Source organism: Epinephelus lanceolatus, chromosome 24 (genome assembly GCF_041903045.1).
Source record: "Epinephelus lanceolatus isolate andai-2023 chromosome 24, ASM4190304v1, whole genome shotgun sequence".
Lineage (NCBI taxonomy): Eukaryota > Metazoa > Chordata > Actinopteri > Perciformes > Serranidae > Epinephelus > Epinephelus lanceolatus.
In genome coordinates, this window is record NC_135757.1 from 857,137 (window position 1) to 879,874 (window position 22,738).

Sequence of the window (22,738 nt, forward strand, 5' to 3'; positions counted from 1 at the left end):
CTAACTCCACAACTGTTGAACCAATCATTACAAAACTTGCAGGAAATGTTCATATAACTACCAAAAACATAACCTGAGAGTTTGGTTCAAATTTACCACCAAGAGGTGCCACAACTGCAACAAAATGGGTGTGGCATTACACAACTTAGAACAGTTTTGCCATCTCCTTCTAAACCGTAGGTCTGATTCGTACCAAGTTTTCTATGGATCATCATCTGACAAAGCTCATTAAGACTTAATAAAAGCTTGTTGACATCTCATTGTGTTTCAAAAATACTGACTAAAGAACTGCATAAGAATAGCTCTGCAACCATCGGGTCAGACATCATGACACTTGCAGGAAATGTCCACATATGTACCAGAAACAAACCCTCAAAACTTAGTTCAAATCGACTACTTGGAGGCGCCACAGTTGCGAAAAAGGGGCGTGGCTTAACAGAAATCAGACTATAAATCATAACTTGTCGGTCTAATCTTCACGGAACTTAGAGGATATGTTAAATAATAATGTTAGAACATGTGTGTCAGTTATTTCGAATTTGCTCAATACGGGGCGTCACCAGTCCAAACAAGTGCTTCAGCCTGGCGCTAAAATTTGTCCATAAATAAAGACAGTTTGTCCAAATGTCACTGAACTCTGCTATGGGTACCTGCAGGTTGAAAGACACTGAGCTCTGATGTTGTGTATGTACACACACATCACTGCAAACCTACACATAATACACATACTCAGGCATCACACCACTGACCTGCTGGCTGGAGGACTTCCTGTCACCATGGTAACTGCATCAGGACCGGGAGCTGCTGATGGTTCATCACACTGTTCCTGCAGGAGGGTCACATGACTGTTATCGATCAGTCCGTCAATCAATCAGCTGTTAACGCATGTGTGTGTGTGCACGTGTGTTGCAGGAGCGCCGCCTCCACATGTACGTGGTCTACTGTCAGAACAAGCCGAAGTCAGAGTTCATCGTCATCGAGTACGAGACCTTCTTTGAGGTAATGCATTACTTCCTGTTTCCTGTTTTGTTGAACTGTTGTCAAGACTTCACTGAACACGCTGATTTTTGAATGGGGTTTGGTTTGGATGAACAGAAGGAGATCTTAGTGTATGTTCTGCAACACAAACAGACGACTAAAGAGAAGACACTGAACCTGTCTGTCTGTCTGTCTGTCTGTCTGCAGGAGATCCAGCACGAGATCAGCTGCAGGATGTCGATCAGTGACTATCTGATCAAACCCATCCAGAGAATCACCAAATACCAGCTGCTGCTGAAGGTCTGTGACGATCAGCTGACATCACAGTTTAACTGTTTCTGTCTCTGAACAGTTTTAACGATGTTAACGACACATTTTAAAGGTCACTGTTACCTTGTCTGTCTCATTCTCCTGAATGCGATATCTCCAAATCGCTTTAAGAGTTTCCTCAGATTTGGCACTAACATACACCATGACTCAACAATGAGCAGGACAGATTTTGTTGGTCAAAGGTCAAAGTCACTGTGACCTCCTCCGTCACATTTTTGTGAACACAATATCTCAAGAACACTCTACGTGAGTTTCCACAGATTAGGCACAAACAATCCCTTAGGCTCAGCAATGAATGGATTAGAATTTGGTGGTTAAAGGTCACTGTGACCTTGTCAGTCTCATTCTCCTGAATGCAATATCTCCAAATCGCTTTAAGAGTTTCCTCAAATTTTGGCACAAACGTCCACCTGGAGTCAAGAATTAAGTGATTGGAATTTGTTGGTTAAAGGTCACTGTGACCTTGTCAGTCTCATTGTTATGAATGCAATATCTCAGTAACTCCTTGAGGGATTTTTTTTTTTTTTTCCAAATTTGGTACAAATGTCCACCTGGACTCAAGAATGAACTGATTACAATTTGGTTGTCAGAGGTTAAAGGTCACTTTCACCTTATCCGTCACATTCTCGTGATTGCCATATCTCAAGAACACCTTGAAGAAATTTCCTCAAATTTGGCACATACGTTGGACTCCCTGATTAGAATTTGGTGGTTAAAGGTCACTGTGACCTTGTCAGTCTTATTCTTGTGAATGCAATATCTCAAGGTTACCTTAAGGATTTTTTTTATGTGCAAATTTGGCACAGACGTCCACCTGGAATCAAGAATGAAGTTATTAGAATGTGTTGGTCAAAGGTCAGTGTGACTACACAAACATGTTTTGGCCAAAACTCAAGAATTCATACATTAATTACGTCAAAATTGACTGATGCCATTTTATATCCAAAAGGTCAAAGGTCAGCTTCACTGTGCCATCATCACAAGTCACCTTGACTGTATAGATCTTGTGTGTGTGAAACATCAGTGGAAACTGTCAGAGACACTTGGTGGGTGGAGTCAAAGACCTGCGAGGTGGTAACTCTAGTTTTCACGTCTGGTTCTCAGGATTTTCTAAAGTACACGTCTAAAGCAGGACTGGACTGTGACGAGATCGAGGTGAGTCTCCGTCTTTCTGTCATATTCAAGTTCTGACCGCTGCTTCACAGCGACGCTCTAACAACCACGTGTGTCCGTACAGAAAGCCGTGGAGCTGATGTCGCTGGTGCCGAAGCGCTGCAATGATATGATGAACCTGGGACGCCTGCAGGGATACGAGGTACACCCGTCTGCCTGCCTGTCTGTCCACCTGTCTGTCCATCTGTCTCTGCCTGTCTGTCTGCCTGTCTGTCCACCTGTCTGTCCATCTGTCTCTGCCTGCCTGTCTGCCTGTCTGTCCACCTGTCTGTCCATCTGTTTCTGTCTGTCTGTCTGTCTGTACGCCCCGAGTTAGTCCACAGCGAAGTGACATCCCACCACAGACAGGATAGATTTCAGAGAGTCCTCACTGGAAATAAAACCCAAATAAAGTTGAAAATCATAACCGAGAAGGAAACAAAATGGCAACCATTTTCTACAGAGTTTAAAGTCTGAGTCAACAACAACAACAACAACTCAAAACAACAAACACATTGTCGGACATGTAACTTTCAAAAACACAACAGGAACCTGACAGATGAACTTTGCAGAAAATGTCTGACACACAGTACACGTTAGCTAAATGCTAATTTATAATATGTCAGAGGTTGTGTTTATACAGCTAATACAGCTTAGAAAAAATTTAACTAACACAATTTTAACCAAATGAAAATGTAAAGGACTGACAATAGAACCCTGAGGAACTTCTTGAGTAATTATTAATAGTCTCAGTGGGTTGATAATGTTCTGAGTCTGCTGAATGCATGAGTAGGCGGCTGTTTGCTAACGTGTTAAGGGCAACTACTTTATAAGAGGATAATATGTCAGAGGTTGTGTTTACAGCTCATTCTGCTGCCCCCAAGTGGCAAAAAAAAATTAATAATACAGCTTTAACCAAAATGAAAATGTAAAGGACCGACAATAGAACCCTGAGGAACCCCAAAAGTAATGATTAACAACATCACAGGAACCAGCCATAAAATAAATACTGCAGAACATATAAAGGACTGAGATTACAACCCTGATGAGCTCTACGAGTTACAGACTCTCACCTGTCTTCCTGTTGTCCAGGGGAAGTTGACGTCTCAGGGGAAGTTGCTGCAGCAGGAGACCTTCTGTGTTTGGGAGCAGGATGGAGGAGTTTTATCTCGCAGTAAAGAGCGCCGAGTTTTCCTGTTCGAACAGATCGTCATTTTCAGCGAGCTGCTGCGCAAAGGTTCCAACAACCCGGGGTACCAGTTCAAGAATAGCATCAAGGTGAGGCCACTTGACACCGCTCTGGTCGATACTTGGACCGGTTTGTACTGGGAGTAATAGTGTGGCTGTTTGTGTGTGATCAGGTGAGTTACCTGGCGATGCAGGACAGCGTGGACGGGGATCCCTGTAAATTCGTCTTGTGGTCTCGTGGCTCTGCGGAGCGCTTCACGCTGCAGGCGTCCTCCGCCAGCATCAAGTTGACCTGGGTGGAGACGATAGCCACCCTGTTGGACGCACAGAACAACTTCCTGTCAGGTGAGCCCTTTGAAACATCCTGAATCCACCTTGGATCATTGAATCTTGCTGAATTGTCCCTGAACCTCCTAGAAATCCTTGATCTGGTTTAGTTGAACCCGCTGATCCTGTTTGTGTCTGCAGCTCTTCAGTCTCCCATTGAGTACCAGAGGAAGGAAGGCGGGATCTCCGTGACCCGCCCTTTGTCGTCAGGGCGACCACCGTCAGCTCCACCTACACCCAACGGCCATGCCCCTCAGCCTCATCCTGAGAGCGAGCAGGACGACCAGGTTCGGATCCCCCGTCTTTATGTCATGCTCCCGTACTTTTTTTTTTCCCTTCTTTTATTTAAAGTTCGGATCAGAGCTAACTGTGACCTTTGACCCTCTCCAGGAGTTGGTACTGGTGCTGCAGGACTTCGTGGCGGTTCGGGAGGACGAGATCTCTGTGTTTCGAGGGGAGAAGGTTCAGATTTTGGCATCCAACCAGCAGGGTCAGAGTTTGGTGTACCGGCCAGCCAACAGCGACTCGCCGGCCGCTGAGGGCTGGGTGCCACGCAGCGTGCTCAACACACACTGACACATACACAATAACACCCCGACAGCAGAGTCCGGTTTACAACATGTACACATATGACATACTGCACGCTATCAGGGCCCAAGGCATGTTGGGAAACTTTGTATATTGGTGAGAGGTGGAGCCTGTAGATGGCGCCTAAAGCTCGTTCAGTACAACCCAAAAATATTGAAACAACTGCTGACCATGGTGAAGCCCTGATGTTTCCTGCGGTGCCACCATCAGGGAAACTTTCCGTTTGGCCAGGACGACTACACCTGTTAATGTCTCACCATTGTCGGTCACTTCCTGTTAATTTCTCGCTATTGTCTGTTACTTCCTGTTCACTTTTTTGCCATTGTCTGTTACTTCCTGTTAATTTCTCGCTATTGTCGGTCACTTCCTGTTAATTTCTCGCCATTGTCAGTCACTTCCTGTTAATTTCTCACCATTGTCAGTCACTTCCTGTTCATTTTTTTGCCATTTTTGGTTACTTCCTGTCATTTTTCTCGCCATTGAAAGTTTGAGTTAAAACTACCGTGTGTTTTAGAAAATAAAGCAAAGACTTTAAACAAAATAAAAGCCCCGTCCCCTCAGATCTGTCTGGCGGCCTATCTGCGGGGTCCCGACCCTCATGTCGGGACACGTATTGCCCTCTCTAGGCTCCGCCCTCGGGCTCTGATTACCTGCAGTATTAAAACACACACACACAACCAATCCCAGCAGCAGGTACTGTTAGTCTCCTCCCTCCTTCCTGGTGCTTCAACATTCAGCCAAAACACACCTCCGTCCTCGCCTCGTCCAATCAGATGCAGGCGTCAGGTCGGCCTCCAGTTTACTGCCCCCAAGCAAAACCGATCGCACTCTGACAACATCACAAACTGTTCCCTGTGTGGGTCAATGGGAGGGAGACCGCATCATCATCATCATCATCACCAGACAGACTGGGATTCCAGGAAGCTGTGGTTGCCTAGCAACAAGAGACAATATATAAAAAAAATAAATAATAAAAGTTTAAAAAAAAAAAGGTTCCTGGAAGAGAAGAGGTGAAAAAGACCTGTCAGCCAATCAGAACTGAGCTCTCTCTGCGTGTCATCCTGTTAAATAGTGTGTATAAACAGACTGAGGACACACACACACACTCCATACACACACACACCACTGCTACGACGACGACGATGAAGATTAATATGAAGATTAACTACGATGATAATTAAGAATATTAGAATCTGTTTTTCACCTCAATTAGAAACGTTTGTCATATTAATGTTTGTGTGTGAGAGAGCGCGCGTGTGTGTGTGTGTGTGTGTGTGTGTTAGTGACGACGTCCTGTGTGTGCGTGTGTTTTTCCACGGACAGTTAGGTGGTGTCCCGGTGTAGCGTTGCCATGACGACTCGTGTTTGGCGGTGACACCAGGTTTTTTTTGTTTGTCTTTTTAGCGGACCAGAGCCGCCACCCTCCCCCCTCCCCTTACCCCCTCCTTCTCCTCTCTGCCGTTACCACAGCAGCTGGCTGCGGCAGGGGCGGAGCCTGCCCCCTCCTCCCCGCCCCAGCCCCCCCCCCACCCCCCGCCCCCCCCCCCCCGTGCGTGCAGCTCTGGTTAGTTTGGATATTATGCATTTCTTGTTCCTGTAAATAGACCAGACCTCCAACTGCTACTCCAAACTAACTCTGGACACTGTCTGTCTCTCTGTCCGCCCGTCTGTCCGTCCGTCTGACAGACAGAGGCGCAGCGACTCCACCTACTGTGACCGTCTGTTTCTACTGAAGCTGTAACCTTCCACACGCTCTCTACCTGTCTCTCTCTGCCTGTCTCTCTACCTCTCTGTCTTTCTCTCTCTGTCTCTCTGGTGCCATTCTCAGACAACACCCCGGTCCTTAAGGAGCTACGCCGCCTCCCGAGTGCACGACGGGGGCGCCGAGGCGGGAAGTAGTGCACTGTGAAGGGTGTAGGGAGAGACGCAGCAAACTAGGAGGGTGGAATGCTGCCTTCAAATGCAGCTGGTGAGGTTGAACTTTCGGAAACCAGCGTGGTGCTGGTTAAGAGCAACACACACCGGTACAAAATAAACACGTAGCTTCTCATGTGTTATCGTCCAACGCCTTCACAGGTTGACAGTCCACATGTTAATGCTCATTCATTTTCCATAACTGCGTATCCTGTTAGGGGTCACAGGGGGCGGAGCCTATCTCAGCTGACACTGGGTGAGAGGCAGGGTTCACCCTGGACAGGTCACCAGACTATCACAGGGCTGACACATAGAGACAGACAACCATTCACACTCACATTCACACCTACGGACAATTTAGAGTCACCAATTAACCTGCATGTCTTTGGACTGTGGGAGGAAGCTGGAGCACCTGGAGGAAACCCACGCTGACACAGGGAGAACATGTCAGAGCACCTGGAGGAAACCCACGCTGACACAGGGAGAACATGTCGGAGCACCTGGAGGAAACCCACACTGACACAGGGAGAACATGTCAGAGCACCTGGAGGAAACCCACGCTGACACAGGGAGAACATGTCAGAGCACCTGGAGGAAACCCACGCTGACACAGGGAGAACATGTCGGAGCACCTGGAGGAAACCCACGCTGACACAGGGAGAACATGTCAGAGCACCTGGAGGAAACCCACGCTGACACAGGGAGAACATGTCAGAGCACCTGGAGGAAACCCACACTGACACAGGGAGAACATGTCAGAGCACCTGGAGGAAACTCACGCTGACACAGGGAGAACATGTCAGAGCACCTGGAGGAAACCCTCACTGACACAGGGAGAACATGTGGAGCACCTGGAGGAAACCCACGCTGACACAGGGAGAACATGTGGAGCACCTGGAGGAAACCCACGCTGACACAGGGAGAACATGTGGAGCACCTGGAGGAAACCCACGCTGACACGGGCAGAACATGTCAGAGCACCTGGAGGAAACCCTCACTGACACAGGGAGAACATGTGGAGCACCTGGAGGAAACCCACGCTGACACAGGGAGAACATGTCAGAGCACCTGGAGGAAACCCACACTGACACGGGGAGAACATGTGGAGCACCTGGAGGAAACCCACGCTGACACAGGGAGAACATGTGGAGCACCTGGAGGAAACCCACGCTGACACGGGGAGAACATGTCAGAGCACCTGGAGGAAACCCACGCTGACACAGGGAGAACATGTCAGAGCACCTGGAGGAAACCCACGCTGACACAGGCAGAACATGTCAGAGCACCTGGAGGAAACCCACACTGACACAGGGAGAACATGTCAGAGCACCTGGAGGAAACCCACGCTGACACGGGGAGAACATGTCGGAGCACCTGGAGGAAACCCACGCTGACACAGGGAGAACATGTCGGAGCACCTGGAGGAAACCCACGCTGACACGGGGAGAACATGTCAGAGCACCTGGAGGAAACCCACGCTGACACAGGGAGAACATGTCAGAGCACCTGGAGGAAACCCACGCTGACACAGGGAGAACATGTCAGAGCACCTGGAGGAAACTCACGCTGACACAGGGAGAACATGTCAGAGCACCTGGAGGAAACCCTCACTGACACAGGGAGAACATGTGGAGCACCTGGAGGAAACCCACGCTGACACAGGGAGAACATGTGGAGCACCTGGAGGAAACCCACGCTGACACAGGGAGAACATGTGGAGCACCTGGAGGAAACCCACGCTGACACAGGGAGAACATGTGGAGCACCTGGAGGAAACCCACGCTGACACGGGCAGAACATGTCAGAGCACCTGGAGGAAACCCTCACTGACACAGGGAGAACATGTCAGAGCACCTGGAGAAAACCCACGCTGACACAGGGAGAACATGTCAGAGCACCTGGAGGAAACCCACGCTGACACAGGGAGAACATGTCAGAGCACCTGGAGGAAACCCACACTGACACGGGGAGAACATGTGGAGCACCTGGAGGAAACCCACGCTGACACGGGCAGAACATGTCAGAGCACCTGGAGGAAACCCTCACTGACACAGGGAGAACATGTCAGAGCACCTGGAGGAAACCCACACTGACACAGGGAGAACATGTCAGAGCACCTGGAGGAAACCCACGCTGACACAGGGAGAACATGTCAGAGCACCTGGAGGAAACCCACACTGACACGGGGAGAACATGTGGAGCACCTGGAGGAAACCCACGCTGACACAGGGAGAACATGTGGAGCACCTGGAGGAAACCCACGCTGACACGGGGAGAACATGTCAGAGCACCTGGAGGAAACCCTCACTGACACAGGGAGAACATGTGGAGCACCTGGAGGAAACCCACGCTGACACAGGGAGAACATGTGGAGCACCTGGAGGAAACCCATGCTGACACAGGGAGAACATGTCAGAGCACCTGGAGGAAACCCACGCTGACACAGAGAGAACATGTCGGAGCACCTGGAGGAAACCCACGCTGACACAGGGAGAACATGTCAGAGCACCTGGAGGAAACCCACGCTGACTCAGGGAGAACATGTCGGAGCACCTGGAGGAAACCCACGCTGACACAGGGAGAACATGTCGGAGCACCTGGAGGAAACCCACACTGACACGGGGAGAACATGTGGGAGCACCTGGAGGAAACCCACGCTGACACAGGGAGAGCAGAAAGCCGCCTCCAGCTGCTGAGATACTTCCTGTGTGATCAGGGCCTTGGTGAAGCAGTAAAGGTTGCCGATTTGAACCGTGTTCCCACGTGACTTTACAAGCACTGAAACTATCCGTCACGTCACACAAACCGCTGAGAGTGAACCTTGTGTTTTGGATGTTATCGTCATGCTGTCCTTGATGTCAACTGTCAGATCGGACACATGTCCGCCCGCAGAAGCGGCGGTGTTGCCAGGACAGCACAGAGTTCCTGAGGACCGCAGGTAGCAGTTCCTCTACTGTCCACTAGGGGCTGGCTCCAAGAGCAAGGAGCTAATTTCAACATCCATGATTTTCTATAGAACTCACCTGCTGCTGAAAAACACCCCGAAACGTGAGGTGTAAACCTACTGAGATACGACAACGTGGTGTTTTAAGACGTAAACATCTTACACGATAACACACGAGAAACTGACCATGACATTTGAAAACATTTCCTCACAGAAAAAACCCAACATCTCCTTCAGAACACACTCGACGATGAGTGATGTGTCCGGTGTGTGCTGCACTTAAATGTACTTTAATGCTGCATTCACGTCGCGTGGGGATTTTACGCAGATGCCGTTCACCCCGACATCCGAGTCGTAGTTTTAAACCCTCGGCACTGAATGGTACAGACGCGACTAAGGCGCCGTCCCACGTGACACGAACACGGCATTAAACTTAGATGAATGACACTGATATATTTAAAAAAACAAAACATAAGGAAGCTACCTTTGTTCCCTTTTCAGGAATGTCAATGTTGTGATCAGGAATGCAAGAAACAAAAAAAGAGTAGAAAATAAACAAAAGTAACGTCTGTGGGATTCAGTATCTTTAAAAAAAGTCTACAAACGTGGTGAAGTGTGAACTCGGAGTGCACCAGAAAGGTTTTAGGTGGATTATAGTGCACTACAGAGGGTGATAGTGCACTATGAAGGGTTTAGGATGGAAGGTAGTGCACTGTGAAGGGTGCAACAAAGATTTTAGGGTAAACAGTACAAAGAGTTTAAACTCGAACATAGTGCACTACGAAGGGATTCAGGAGGAAGGTAGTGCGCTAAGCAGGGTTTAAGGAGGAAAATAGCACACTATGGAGGGCCTAACGTGGGAGGTGGTGCACTATGGGGAACGTAGTGCGGAAAGAAGTGCATTACAAACATGTTAAGGTGGAAAGTAGTGTACTGCAGCGGGTTTAGGGTGGAAGAAAGTGCACTACGGAGGGCGTAGGGTGCTGTTTGAGACCTAGCCTTGTTGCCGATTGGCAAACTCAACTAACCAATCAAACAGTGTTATTTGTACAGAACTAACAGCTGCTAACTGACTGCTAACAGCTCTCTGTCGTTGTTTGTAATAAACTTCATTTTTCATCCAAAACTCTGTACGTGGGTTTTATTCCTTGTGATCTGTGACCATATATGGACAAGAGGGTGGAGCTTACCCTAACGCTACCTGCTAGCTTGGTTAAAAAGGTGCATTAACAGCTGCGGTTAACTGTCATACACTAATTTTTGCTAGCGGAGATGAAGTGAAGCACATTTGATATAATAACGCTAACGCTAGCTGCTGGTTATTCAGTTTATTTACATCTACGATTAACTGTAATAATGCTAATCCAAATTTGTCTGCTAGCAAAAAAAAAAAGTCTTTAAACTACTAAAACAAAACATAAGAAACATACGTCACCCATTAGTTTGTTAACTCCTGTTTTGAAGCCTCGAACATTTTGTCTGTCGGCATTTTTTATTTTGGAGCCGGAGGTGACCATATTTGTAAGAGAGGTGAAGCTAACCCTAACGCTGGCCGCTAGCTTGGTTATATAGTTTGCTCACAGCTATGGTTATCTGTGATAATGCCAATTTTCTTTAAACCATTCCAACAAAATGTACAAAACGTATGTCACCCATTGGTTTGTGGACGCCCATTTTCAAGCCTCAAATTTGTCATTTTGACTGTCGCCATCTTGGATTTTTGGAGCCACAAGTGACCATATTTGGACCAGAGGGTTAAGACAAGCCTCACGCTAGCTGCTAGCTTAGTTATTCAGTTTATTTACAGCTATAATTAACTTTGCTAATGCTAATTTCTGCTAGCAAAAAATGGCTTAAAACACAACGTACAAAATTTACGTCACCCACTGGTCTGTCGACTCCCATTCTGACATTTTGGCTGTCGCCATTTTGGATTTTTGAAGCCTAACCCTCACATATGAATGAAAGGTGGAGCTAACCCTAATGCTAGCTGCAAGCTTGGTTATTCAGTTTATTTACAGCTATGGCTAACTATGATAATGCTAATACTAATTTTCGCTTGCCAGTTGAAAACAACTAAAACAAGACATACGTTTTTTAGAACAGAACAGATAAACTTTATCGTTTGGCTTTTTTGCTGTCACCATCTTGAATTTTTGGAAGCAACCATATTAGGACAAGAGGGTGGAGCTGACCCTAACGCTAGCTACTAGTGCCGTTAATATGGCAGAGTTACAGCTATGATTAACTATGATAATGCTAATTTTTGCTTGCAAAAAAACAGGCTTCACACCTTTAAAAATAAAATGTACCTACAAGACAAACTGACCCCGTAAGGAACGTTTTCGTCTTCGACTTATTTAGGCAACCAAAATGTTACAGTTCATTTTCATGAACTGAAATCGCACTGTGAATTTGTGATTACGTGACCTGACCAACGCTGTAACTGTGGTAGCGTCCTGTCAGAGGGTGACACCCACCTGTCACTCAAACAGGCCCCGCCCTAAATTAAGTTTGAGCCTTAATAAAATGTAAACAGACATTTAAAGTCATACCCTTTTTATGTTTCTTTAAAAGCTGCGTGTTGTGCAGAGTGTGTAGTTTTCCTCACTTCACACACTGTGTCATGTGAGATGATAACGCTGAGACAAGGCCTTCATGACCTTCAAACGTCTCAGTAACAACACTCCTGGCACCAGAACAAACCACAGACAGTGAACACATCGTCACTCCTGATACACGGTCCAAATGATTTGTTTTATGGTCACAGTGTCAGCGTGGTCCTCACACAAGTTCATGCTGCACCAACACGTCCCGATAAGAGCGGCTGTAAAGCAATAAACTAATTTAACCAATTACACGGCCGCAGATAAAGACGGCAAGTCCAAAGGTCAAACTTTACCTTTATCACACTAAACAGAGTCAGAATAAAATCAAGACGGAAAAACATGAATTCACTGGTTTTAACATTTTTACGTTTTTTATTTTAACCCAAAAAAAACAGACCCACATTTCATAAAGTAGATTTTTGTTTTCCATTTATCGCAGATTTGTTTTTTCATTATTTGATAAAATATGTAGAAGTGTGTTAGAAAACAAAAATGGCACTTTTCATGAGGTCTAGAATAAAAATCACTTCAAAAAATATATATTAATTGATTTAGTTATCGTGAGAATTAGAGCTTAATTAAATTTACAAATAAAAATAAATAAATAAAAAAGAATGTAATCTGAACCTTTATCTAACAGTTTACTCAAGAAAAGGACCTTTTGATTTGTTTTTTCATTATTTGATAAAATATGTAGAAGTATGTTTGGAAACAAAAATGACACTTTTCATTTTCACAAATTTTGGTATAAACATTACTTTTTTAAAAAAAAATATATGAAAGAATTTATCATTGTGAGAATTTGAGCTTAGTTATTTTTTTTATATTAAAAAAGGAGCCAGTTAAAAATAAATAAATAAATGTTGGAGAAACAAAAAATAAAATTAGACTTTTCATAGACATTAGAATAGAAATTTGAATTTTTATAAATATATTAATGAACATATGTTAATTATTGTGAGAATCAGAGCGTAGCCATTTGTTATATTTAAAAAAAAAAAAAAAAAAAAAAAAAAGATTAAAACTGAATGTTTAACCTGTTAACCCAAAAAAGGACCAGGTTAAAAATAACTAAATAAATAAATAAATATACCTTCAGGTCCTGTTTTTTTATGCTAAGATAAAAGAAAAAGCATTTACTTAATGTTCATGTGTCGTCTATCTACCAGTATGTTTGTGTTTTATAAGCTGATAAATGACCGAAATAAACAAAACTAAAATAAAGTAAAATTAAATAGAACAAAATAAACTAACGTACTGCATCCACTGCTCTGATTCTTTAAAGTGCAGCAGCCTTTCATCTCATGTTTGTTCCTCTGTAAACGTCTTTATCTTCATTCATTCATTCATTCATTTAAAAGGACATTAATCAACATCTCTGTAAACGTGCCAGTGTTAGCCATTAGGCTAATTTAAAACTACGGTGCTTTGGCAAGGTGTTTTGTTAACCATTGTTCTCTTGAATCTTTATAACGGCAGTGTGTGTTTGTGAGTGTGTAACTGTGGGTGTGTATTTTGTGTAGCGGTCACAGTGTGGATTCAGACGGGTGAGAATCAGCTGGATGCAGAAACGTGTTGTTCTTTATCGTCTGTTCACAGATAATCAGACGTCTTTATGGCTTAAGATTTAAGTACAAGGATTCCTTATCAGGATGTTGCCCTTCAAATTAAAAGCACAGACAGATCAAAGATGAGTTGACCTTCACAGTGAGATGCTGCGTCAGCTGAGGACTTCCTGTTCACTGACTCAACGTTCACACCGTGATGTTTTAAGATGCTCGGAAAAAGCAACAACAACACTCCTCTTTTATTGTGAAAAGCAGAGCGAAGTCCACGGCACAGCAGAGCGCTTACATAATCCACTCAGTGTGTGTCACACCTGTTCTGTAACATGGACATCATCACGTAGAGCGATGCCGGCCACATAATTTCAGCTGCTGCCAGCATGTGTGTTCAGTCTCTGCAGAGGTGCAGTCTGGGAAACATACGCCAGAAACATGCAGCCAATTTTTGGAAAGAACGGGATGGAAACTCCGGAGCCGGTGAGAGCTGAAGTGAGAGGTGAGTGTGACACAGAGCTGCTGGCTGAGTCTCAGGGTTGTGTCATCTGTGTTTGATAAAGCTGCAGGTTTATTTATTCCATTCACTCCAACAGATAAAAAAACACTGAGGGGAAATTCAGCAGCTGTTTATGTTTTTAAAAAGGAGACAAAATTAACTTTTCACATGTAAATAAACAGGTTTAAAACAAAAATGATGTTTGCAATAATTAAATAAAAACTGTAGTGTGCTCAGAGTCATGTTTCAGGTTTAGTGTTTTTTTAATCTTTATATTTCAATTTATCTGTCTGCCAGGATGTTTGTGTTTTGTAAGGTGTGAAAATAACAGAAATAAACTAAACTAAAACAAATTAAACTAAAATAAAACAAAATATAATAAATTCAACTACACTAAAATAAAATCAATTAAATTCAACAAACATAAATTAAAGTAAAATAAAATAAAAGAAATTAAATTGAAATGAATTAAAATAAAATTAAATAAACTTAAATTAAATTAAAATAAATTAAACTCAACTAAACAGAAATAAAATGAAACAAACTGAGACGTCTCAGTACCAAACACTAAACACCGTCTGCAGGAACACACCAGTGATTGGAAGTTTTACCTGTGTGACCTTTGACCTTCAGGCTCCATCCCGTCGTGGCTGCAGGGAACTCTGCTGAGGAACGGGCCCGGCCTTTTCTCTGTGGGAAACACTGAGTACAACCACTGGTTTGACGGCATGTCGCTCATCCACAGCTTCACCTTCTGCAACGGTGAGACGACAAAATTAAGATTTACATAGAAAATGATGTTAAATTAATGCTGGAGGACGTTACCTGGGGCTGACGCATGCGTTTACTGTTGCTGTTGTTTTAGGCGAGGTGACTTACAGGAGCAAGTTTCTGAAGAGTGACACCTACAAAAGGAACATCAAGGCCAAAAGGATTGTCGTCTCCGAATTTGGAACTATGATCTACCCAGATCCCTGCAAAAACATCTTCTCCAGGTACAGTCCATCCAAGGGACGTAGAGATCTGTTTCAGTCCATCCAAGAGACGTAGAGATCTGTTTTAAACTCTCTCCTCAGGGCATTGACACACCTCAGTAACATCATCCCTGACTTCACCGACAACAACTTGATCAACATCATTCGCTATGGCCAGGACTACTACGCCTCCTCCGAGGTCAACTACATAAACCAGATCAATCCAGCAACCCTGGAGACCACCGGCAGGGTACGTTCGTTTCCACCCACCTCCTCACAGCACAAATACAGTCTCAAACTTATCGCACGTTCTCTTTAAACAACCTTTCTGCCAAACTCCAGATCAACTACAGGAGCCACATCGCTCTGAACCTGGCAACAGCTCATCCTCACTATGACAACGAGGGCAACACCTACAACATGGGCACCGCCATCATGGGCTTAGGCCTGCCAAAATACGTCATCTTCAAAGTCCCTGCTGATGCTTCAGGTACGGCTTCAGCTTTAGAAACCTTTAAAGATAGAAGGTTCATGTTGATGCTTGACACCTTGACACCTCTAACTAGAGGCGCCCAGGAAGATCCTCAAAAAGAGCGGCCCTCATCCAGGGGCCTCTGAGTATCCCCACACCTGTCCAGCGCCTCTCACCTGAGGCAACTCCAGAAAAGGCGAAAGTTAAACCCTTTTCTAGGAGTCTGGTTTCAGAACCAATACAAAGAGGCGAGCCAGACTATATCCCCACTTCCTGAACCAGCTCCCATTCCCTCTACATCAGAGAGGTGACGTCCCAAGTCCCTAGAGTCAGTCTGTGATGCCAGACACCAACACACCTGAGTCCCCACCCCTGCCTGATGTCTGGTACACAATGTCCCCGTCCCAAAGCCGATCACTGTCACAGGGAGGCAAGTCCATGTTGTTTTTTCAAGCCTGACCAGGCCTCATGGTCCAAGGCCTGGCCACCGGATGCTTATCCGTGAAAATATTAAAGTGAGTCATGTAGAGGGTCATGCGAGCTGTAGAGTTTACGGCCCTCCTCATAAACTTGACAGTGCGCAGCTAGCGTAATGGCTGACCTCGCCATTAAAATGATCACGATATATAAAAACAGGATCTAACTTAGATCACCAAGGTCGCAGGCGAAGGTAACGTTATCGTAGAGCTGAGAGGAAGTACGTCACTCAACACTGAGCAACTACAGAATTACAACCGACGTCTCGATGTCAGGCTAACACTGACCACGACTATGTCTTGTTCTAACAAACTGATGACGATGTTAAAACTTAATACTGACAGCGATGGCTTGTTTGTTCCAGATAAAAAGCACAAGAAGCCGGCGCTGAGGAAGGTCCAGCAGGTGTGTTCGATCCCGATGCGTTCCACTTTGTTCCCAAGTTACTTCCACAGCTTCGGCATGACGGAGAACTACGTTGTGTTCGTGGAGCAGCCCTTCAAACTGGACATCGTCAAATTGGCCACCGCCTACTTCAGAGCGGTCAACTGGGGGAGCTGCCTCAAATTCGACAAGGACGACATTGTAAGTCTGTTGAAGTCAATCAGATTAGATATCGCTGTCTGAAAGTTAACGAAACATTAATTTGTTAATTCCGTTTATTCACAAAAAAAGTAAAAATGTAATTCAGTTGAACAGAGACAAGTTTTTTTGGCGTTTCATTGACGCCCAAAGACAAACTGTGACAGTAAACTTCCTCTGTCCCTCCCAGACCTTGTTTCACGTCATCAACAGGAAGACAGGCAAAGCCGTGTCCACCCGTTTCTACGGTGACGCCCTGGTGGTTTTCCACCACATCAACGCATACGAGGCCGACGGCCACGTGGTGTTCGACCTGATCGCCTACAAGAACAGCAACCTGTACGACATGTTCTACATCCAGAACATGAAGCAAGAGACCAGCAGCTTCATTGAGTCCAACAAGAACTTCTCGCCACCAGTCTGCCAGAGGTTCGTCCTGCCGCTCGACGTCAATGAGGTAACGCCAGGCTGACAAACACACCTGAGACGTACATGACATGTTTGTCCTTAGAGTTTATGGTGACGTGTTTTCCAGGAGTCTCCCAGAGGATCTAACTTGGTGACTCTGGAGGACACGACGGCACAGGCAGTGATGCAGGAGGATGGCTCTGTCCACTGTCAGCCGGACACCATGTTTGAAGGTTCGTTATCTGCATGGTTTGACTTAATATTTAAACTTTTAGTCTCTCATACTGAGCACGTTTGATTTCTCCTCAGGTCTGGAGCTGCCGCAGATCAACTATAACTTAAACGCTAAGAAGTACAGATACTTCTACGGCTCCAGGGTCGAGTGGTCACCTCATCCCAACAAGGTGCGACACCTCCGACCGTCAGCAACACCGTCAACATCCAAAACTTAAACTGTCCATCGGCTGTGCCGCCATTTTGGTCCAGACTGAAAAAACTCAACAAATATTTGGGGAGGAGGAGAGCATACGTTGCGTCAGTGCCGTAGTTAATGTGTGGTTATATTAGGCCACAAAAAACATTTAGTTAGGGTTAAAAATAGATCATTTTTAGCTTAAAACACACGTTTGTTGGTGGTTGTTGATGCTGAACAGTAGTCTGCAGCTCGGCCTGCATCAAGTTTCACTCCAGGTTTCATCCAATAGCAGCTGAGCACCTTCTGTCTGGACCAGTCAACAGTCTCGTCCCTGCAGCTGAAACAGAGTCTAAACTCTAACGTCTCCGTCCCGTCCAACAGATTGCCAAGTTTGACATTGTCACCAGGAAACACACCGAGTGGCACCAGGAGAACTGCTACCCGTCAGAGCCGGTGTTTGTTGCATCACCAGGAGCGGTGGAGGAAGACGATGGTGAGGGCTTTGCATTATTGATTCGCACATTTAAAGGAACTTTGTCCTGATGTTGTAATTTTCATCCTGCAGGGGTCATCTTATCATCCATCGTCTCTCCGGATCCAAACATGTCTCCGTTCATGCTCGTCCTCGACGCCAAAACCATGGAGGAGATCGCCCGAGCATCCATTCCTGCCAACGTCCACCTGGATCTTCACGGACACTTCATCCCCGCCGCTGTCTGATGGCCAAACACACAGACTGGTTTCATTATTTGTTACTGTGTGTAAAGTCTGTAACATGTTGAGGATGTGTTTGAGCAGGAGGCGTGTTCGGGACTACGACAGAGCGTCAGGCTCAAATTTCATTTATCACTAAATTCTGACGTCAGTGGGACCATCAGCAACCTACGACGTTCCATCAGTGTTTCCTCTTTAAACTTTGTCATAATCAGCATAAATTAACTTATGGCCAAATACATGTTTTGTGAGGTCACAGTGACCTTTATTATATTTTATATGGACCTATTGTTGAGTCTGAAATAAAGATTGATTGATAAGTCCAAGTGGATGTTTGTGCCAAATTTGAGGAAACTCCCTCGAGGCCTTCTTGAGATATTGTGTTTACAAAACAAGACCAATGCAAGGTCACAGTGACCTTGACTTTTGACCACCAAACTCTAATCAGTTAATCGTTGAGTCCATGTCCAAGTGGACATTTGTGTCTAATTTGAAGATATTCCCTTGAGGCTTTCTTGAGATATCGCATTGTCAATAAAGACACAGACAAAAGATCACAGTGACCTTGACCTCTGACCTATGACCACCAATCTCTAATCTCTATTGATGCATCCAAGTGGACATTTGTGCTAAATCTGAAAAAACTCAGATTTCTCTTAATATTTCTGGTTTTCTTTTCTTAACGTGTTTTACGAGACAGATTTAAGAAAATATGAAACATAATAAAAATTAAACATCCTGCTCCCCAGAGGACGAACCCTTCAGGTCCGAGTCGCTCCAGGAGGACAGACGTCACGTTTGTGTGTCTCCATCAGCCGTGTCTCATCTTTAATTAAACTTTTGTTTTTATTACCTCTGCCAAGGAGGTTATGTTTTCGCCGGTGTTGGTCTGTTTGTCTGTACACGGATTTAGATGAAATTTTCAGGAAAGGTTGATAATGGGACAAGGAACAGATGATACAATTTTGGTGATCGGTTGAAACGAAGTGGATAAAATGGCGGGAAATCCAAGCTGCTTGGCAGAGGTCCGCGCTCTCCAAGTGCTCTAGTTAAACAGTTCTGTTGAAATGAGTTCTCAAACTCAAAAACAAACCACCTGATGTTTCTGTGTCAGTCTGACTGAAAAACGTGTCCCACTAGAGACACTGCAGAAGTCACGTGTCATAGCTCTTATGAGAAATGTCCCCCTGCACTGCATAGCACATTAGCTCGTTAGCTAACGCTGTCTCCTTACAGCTCCTTAATGATGGATCAATAGAGAATATAGCAACTTTCACCACAGTTCATTTTAGGAGGGCCGCTCCAAGGAAATGTGTTGTGTGTTCAGATTAGCAAACGGACGATGGATCAGATACTTGTTTCTGGCTGCTAACATTCGCTCGCTGAAAAGTTTCCACTTTAAAATGTTGATTGAAAATGTTGTTGTCTGTTGATACTTTGACTCCCCCTCCCACTGCTGTGAAGTGATTGGCTGAATTAAAAACTACTGAGTTTTTGGGTGACAGGGGATTGTGTGCCACGTTCACAAAATGAGACAGTTGTGAGGTCACAGTGACCTTTGACCACCAAATTCATATCAGTTCATCATTGAGTCCAAGTGGACGTTTGTGCCAACTTTTAGAAAAACTGCTCGAGGTGTTATATTATTGAGATATTGCATTTTTGTGAATGAGATGGACACATGGTTAGGGTTACCTTGACCTTTGCCCACCAAACTCTAATCAGTTTATTGTTAAGTCTAATTGGACATTTGTGCCTAATCTGAAGAAATTCTCTCCAGGTTGATGGTGATGGTGTTTTATGGCCTAGGTCAGAGTTTTCACTGACTGGCACCACCCAAGGTGGAAAATTCTAATTTGGTACCATGATAAACTTTTTTTTATCTCTAGATGACATTTCGACATGAAAACTGTTCCTACGTGGCAACTTAGTCACCGATATCAACCTTTGATGGCACCAACACTCAGGGGTACAGGGTGGCGTTTTAAGTCCTGAGTGTGATTTATCCTGGCTGAAATATGAGCAGAGGAAATCTCTGCTAGCTGCTAGGCTAATTTATACAATGTAAAATGCCATAGGCTTGTGCTAATAACGTTAGCATGTTGTATTTGTGGGGAAAATGTGTCCAGATAAAGACAAGTATTTGTCTGTGAATGCTGCGACTTATAGTGAAGCTGATTTGTGTGTTTAATGTGTGTTTAGACACACCACCACACAAGTATAAATCCTGCTTTTCTCTGGACTCAAAGGGCGCCTCCTAATTGCACATAGGTTGTATCTGATAGTTAGATGTAAAAAGAACATCCTAAAAAACATGTCTTCTCCTTTCTGTGGCACTGTGATGTAATGGCCCCAAATTTTTACCCTTGAAGTGACCTTGATCCACTGAGTATATGACGGTAAACTTTTAAAAACACCTTAAATTATTACCACTGAATGTTCCCCTTTCACATCAAAGCTTCATTAATCCTTTAAACTCTGCGGTACAAACGCTCTTCCACAACCAAAACTGGTGTGCTGGCTTACTGTGATGTCACTTCCTGGATTACCTTCAGATACTTTATGTCCCTGAAATCTGAACAAGCTCAGCTGAAAACTTCTGAAAGTCAATAAACTACAATAAATAATAAAAGTACTAAAACTGTGTTGTAAAAACAAAACAGAAGTTTTTTTGATTCGATTTTGCAAAATGAAAAATTAAAGACTTTTAAGTTATTTACAGTGTGAGTGCGAGTGAAAAGGTGTTCATACGTCTGAATCAACCTGCAGGAACTTCCTGTTTGACTTTGAATCCATTAAGGAGAAGCTGAACGCTCGTGTTGTTTACTTTGTCAAAGTTCGACTGCAGAGTTGTTTTAGATTTGTTTGTCAGACTTTGGCAGCAGTGTGTAAACATCTCGGCACTACAGAAGCCTGTGTGTGCCAATATTAAAACAAGTCAAATTTTAAATTTGTGTCTTTATGTAAAAGAACATTTCTTTTGTCTGTGGGTTGAAACGGTTTTTTACCTTAAAACTTAAATTGACAAACTTTACTTAGAAATTAAATTAAAATTATTACTTTGAATTTTGCTTTTTACACAAAACGGAAATTTTATTGAGGCAGGATTGTCTTCAGTCAACTTTTATGAAAATGAGCATCAAGAAATGTATTTATCTTTTTACAAAATTAAACAAGTTAAAAATCCATTTTACGCATTATGTACAAAACCTAAACTTGAAAACTGAAAATTTTCATTTCAAATCATGACGTTGATTTCAGCTCGTTTCCACAGGAAATTAAAAATGTCCTTTACACAGGACTCTGTCAGGTTAACATTTATAAAAATTAGCTTTAAAAGGTTTTTAAAATTCTAATTTTATCATCATGAGAAGAATCGGGCAACAACAAATATATGAAGTTTAACATCACACTGTCTTGAATGATGCTTAAACTGAGCCACAGTGTATGGGTGAAATAAACACAAGAGTCTCCGATTTCAAAGTCAACATACATCCGACACAACCGGCGGCAGTATATAAATCTTTCAGAAAGTATTTAAACAAATCAAATTTTCAACATGATGTATGAGCATTTTACTTTTTTTGAAGATTCAAAATTATGATTGACGAATAGTTTTTAGTAAAATCCAAAACGTAAACATAAATTAGTGTTTGAAAAACTTTAAGTCACATCTTTGTTAGGTTAAAAAAATTCGCCCACATGAAAACTATGACAGATACTTTTTAGATTAATCCAAAACATAAAATTCAGTTTCATTTTTGTTTTGAGGTTTAACAATGCAAAGTAATGATGAATGAATAATTTATCAGTGTACTCCAAGTGCAACACTTCCAAACATCGACAGAGTGCGACCTAAACTTAAATATTATATCACAAACTGAACTTTAAAAATCAAATTAAAATGTTTATTTTAGTTTCTTTCTTAGGGAAATAAAAAGGATAATTTTTAATTTGCTTAAATTTTAAATGAAGTTTCGACCTAAACTTAAAAATTAAATTACAAACTGGACTTTTGTTTTGAAATTAAAATGATTGTTGATTTTAGCTCGTTTAACTGCAGGCTTCTTTTTTTAATGTATCACAGTCAACTGTATAAAAATGAACATTAAAAAAGGGCAATTTTAATCTTATTTTCAGAAAAATAAATGTGCCTGTATCAACGCGATGAACTTTTATAAAAAACTAAAATTCAACTTTCATTTTTAAAATTTGTGTTTGTGTGATATATGAAAACATTTAGCAACGACAACTTTGTTTTTGAGTTTAAAAATGCAGAATTATGATGAACATATTTTTACAATTTAAAAAGTTTGACCAAAATTAAGAAATGACATTTTTGGGGTTAAATAAATTCACCTTCATGAAAACTATGAATACTTAATAGTTTTTAGTGTAATCCAATGCGCAGCACTTTCATTTGAAGTTAAATGAAGTAACACTTAAACTTAAAAATTGAATTGGGAACTGGACATTTTGTTTTTAAATCAAAATATTTAACTTCTTTCTGAAGACAATAAAAATGTTCTTTATCCCTGGATTTATGAAAATTTTAATTTTATTTTCACAAGAAACGCACCTCAATCAAATACATGAACCTTTTATATA

At 43.4% G+C, this 22,738-nt stretch overlaps 2 protein-coding genes and 1 long non-coding RNA gene across 4 annotated transcripts in view; 2 read left to right on the forward strand and 1 right to left on the reverse strand.

Annotated features, from left to right (window-relative positions):
* LOC117250229 (kalirin-like) overlaps nucleotides 1-6,092 on the forward strand; it is a 45,004-nt gene extending 38,912 nt beyond the window's left edge. For both annotated transcript variants that reach the window (XM_078165703.1, XM_078165704.1), the window contains exons 50-57: nucleotides 913-999; nucleotides 1,186-1,278; nucleotides 2,413-2,463; nucleotides 2,546-2,623; nucleotides 3,553-3,738; nucleotides 3,822-3,993; nucleotides 4,117-4,262; nucleotides 4,366-6,092. In XM_078165703.1, coding sequence (XP_078021829.1) covers nucleotides 913-999; nucleotides 1,186-1,278; nucleotides 2,413-2,463; nucleotides 2,546-2,623; nucleotides 3,553-3,738; nucleotides 3,822-3,993; nucleotides 4,117-4,262; nucleotides 4,366-4,551 — 999 coding nt within the window. In that variant the 3' untranslated portion in view covers nucleotides 4,552-6,092. The remainder of the gene's footprint in view (nucleotides 1-912; nucleotides 1,000-1,185; nucleotides 1,279-2,412; nucleotides 2,464-2,545; nucleotides 2,624-3,552; nucleotides 3,739-3,821; nucleotides 3,994-4,116; nucleotides 4,263-4,365) is intronic.
* A 388-nt stretch (nucleotides 6,093-6,480) lies between these two features.
* Nucleotides 6,481-8,477, reverse strand: LOC144461899 (uncharacterized). Its single transcript, XR_013490482.1, has 3 exons — nucleotides 8,376-8,477; nucleotides 8,072-8,200; nucleotides 6,481-7,675 (listed from the first exon to the last, which is right to left on the reverse strand). It is a non-coding gene; the product is annotated as an uncharacterized LOC144461899 (long non-coding RNA).
* A 5,399-nt stretch (nucleotides 8,478-13,876) lies between these two features.
* On the forward strand, nucleotides 13,877-18,456 carry bco1l (beta-carotene oxygenase 1, like). The gene is made up of 11 exons (XM_033615895.2): nucleotides 13,877-14,091; nucleotides 14,722-14,850; nucleotides 14,954-15,083; nucleotides 15,165-15,312; nucleotides 15,405-15,552; nucleotides 16,376-16,596; nucleotides 16,784-17,050; nucleotides 17,129-17,234; nucleotides 17,311-17,405; nucleotides 17,798-17,909; nucleotides 17,982-18,456. Exons 1-11 carry the CDS (start codon nucleotides 14,028-14,030, stop codon nucleotides 18,134-18,136), a joined length of 1,575 nt encoding a protein of 524 aa, XP_033471786.1. The 5' UTR covers nucleotides 13,877-14,027; the 3' UTR covers nucleotides 18,137-18,456.
* Nucleotides 18,457-22,738: the final 4,282 nt, after the last annotated feature.

Coding starts and splice junctions, on each gene's coding strand:
- bco1l (XM_033615895.2), top strand. CDS start 14,028: ATGCAGCCAATTTTTGGAAAGAACGGGATGGAAACTCCGGAGCCGGTG. Junction 14,851..14,953: donor CAGCTTCACCTTCTGCAACG/GTGAGACGACAA, acceptor CTGTTGTTTTAG/GCGAGGTGACTTACAGGAGC. Junction 16,597..16,783: donor AATTCGACAAGGACGACATT/GTAAGTCTGTTG, acceptor TGTCCCTCCCAG/ACCTTGTTTCACGTCATCAA.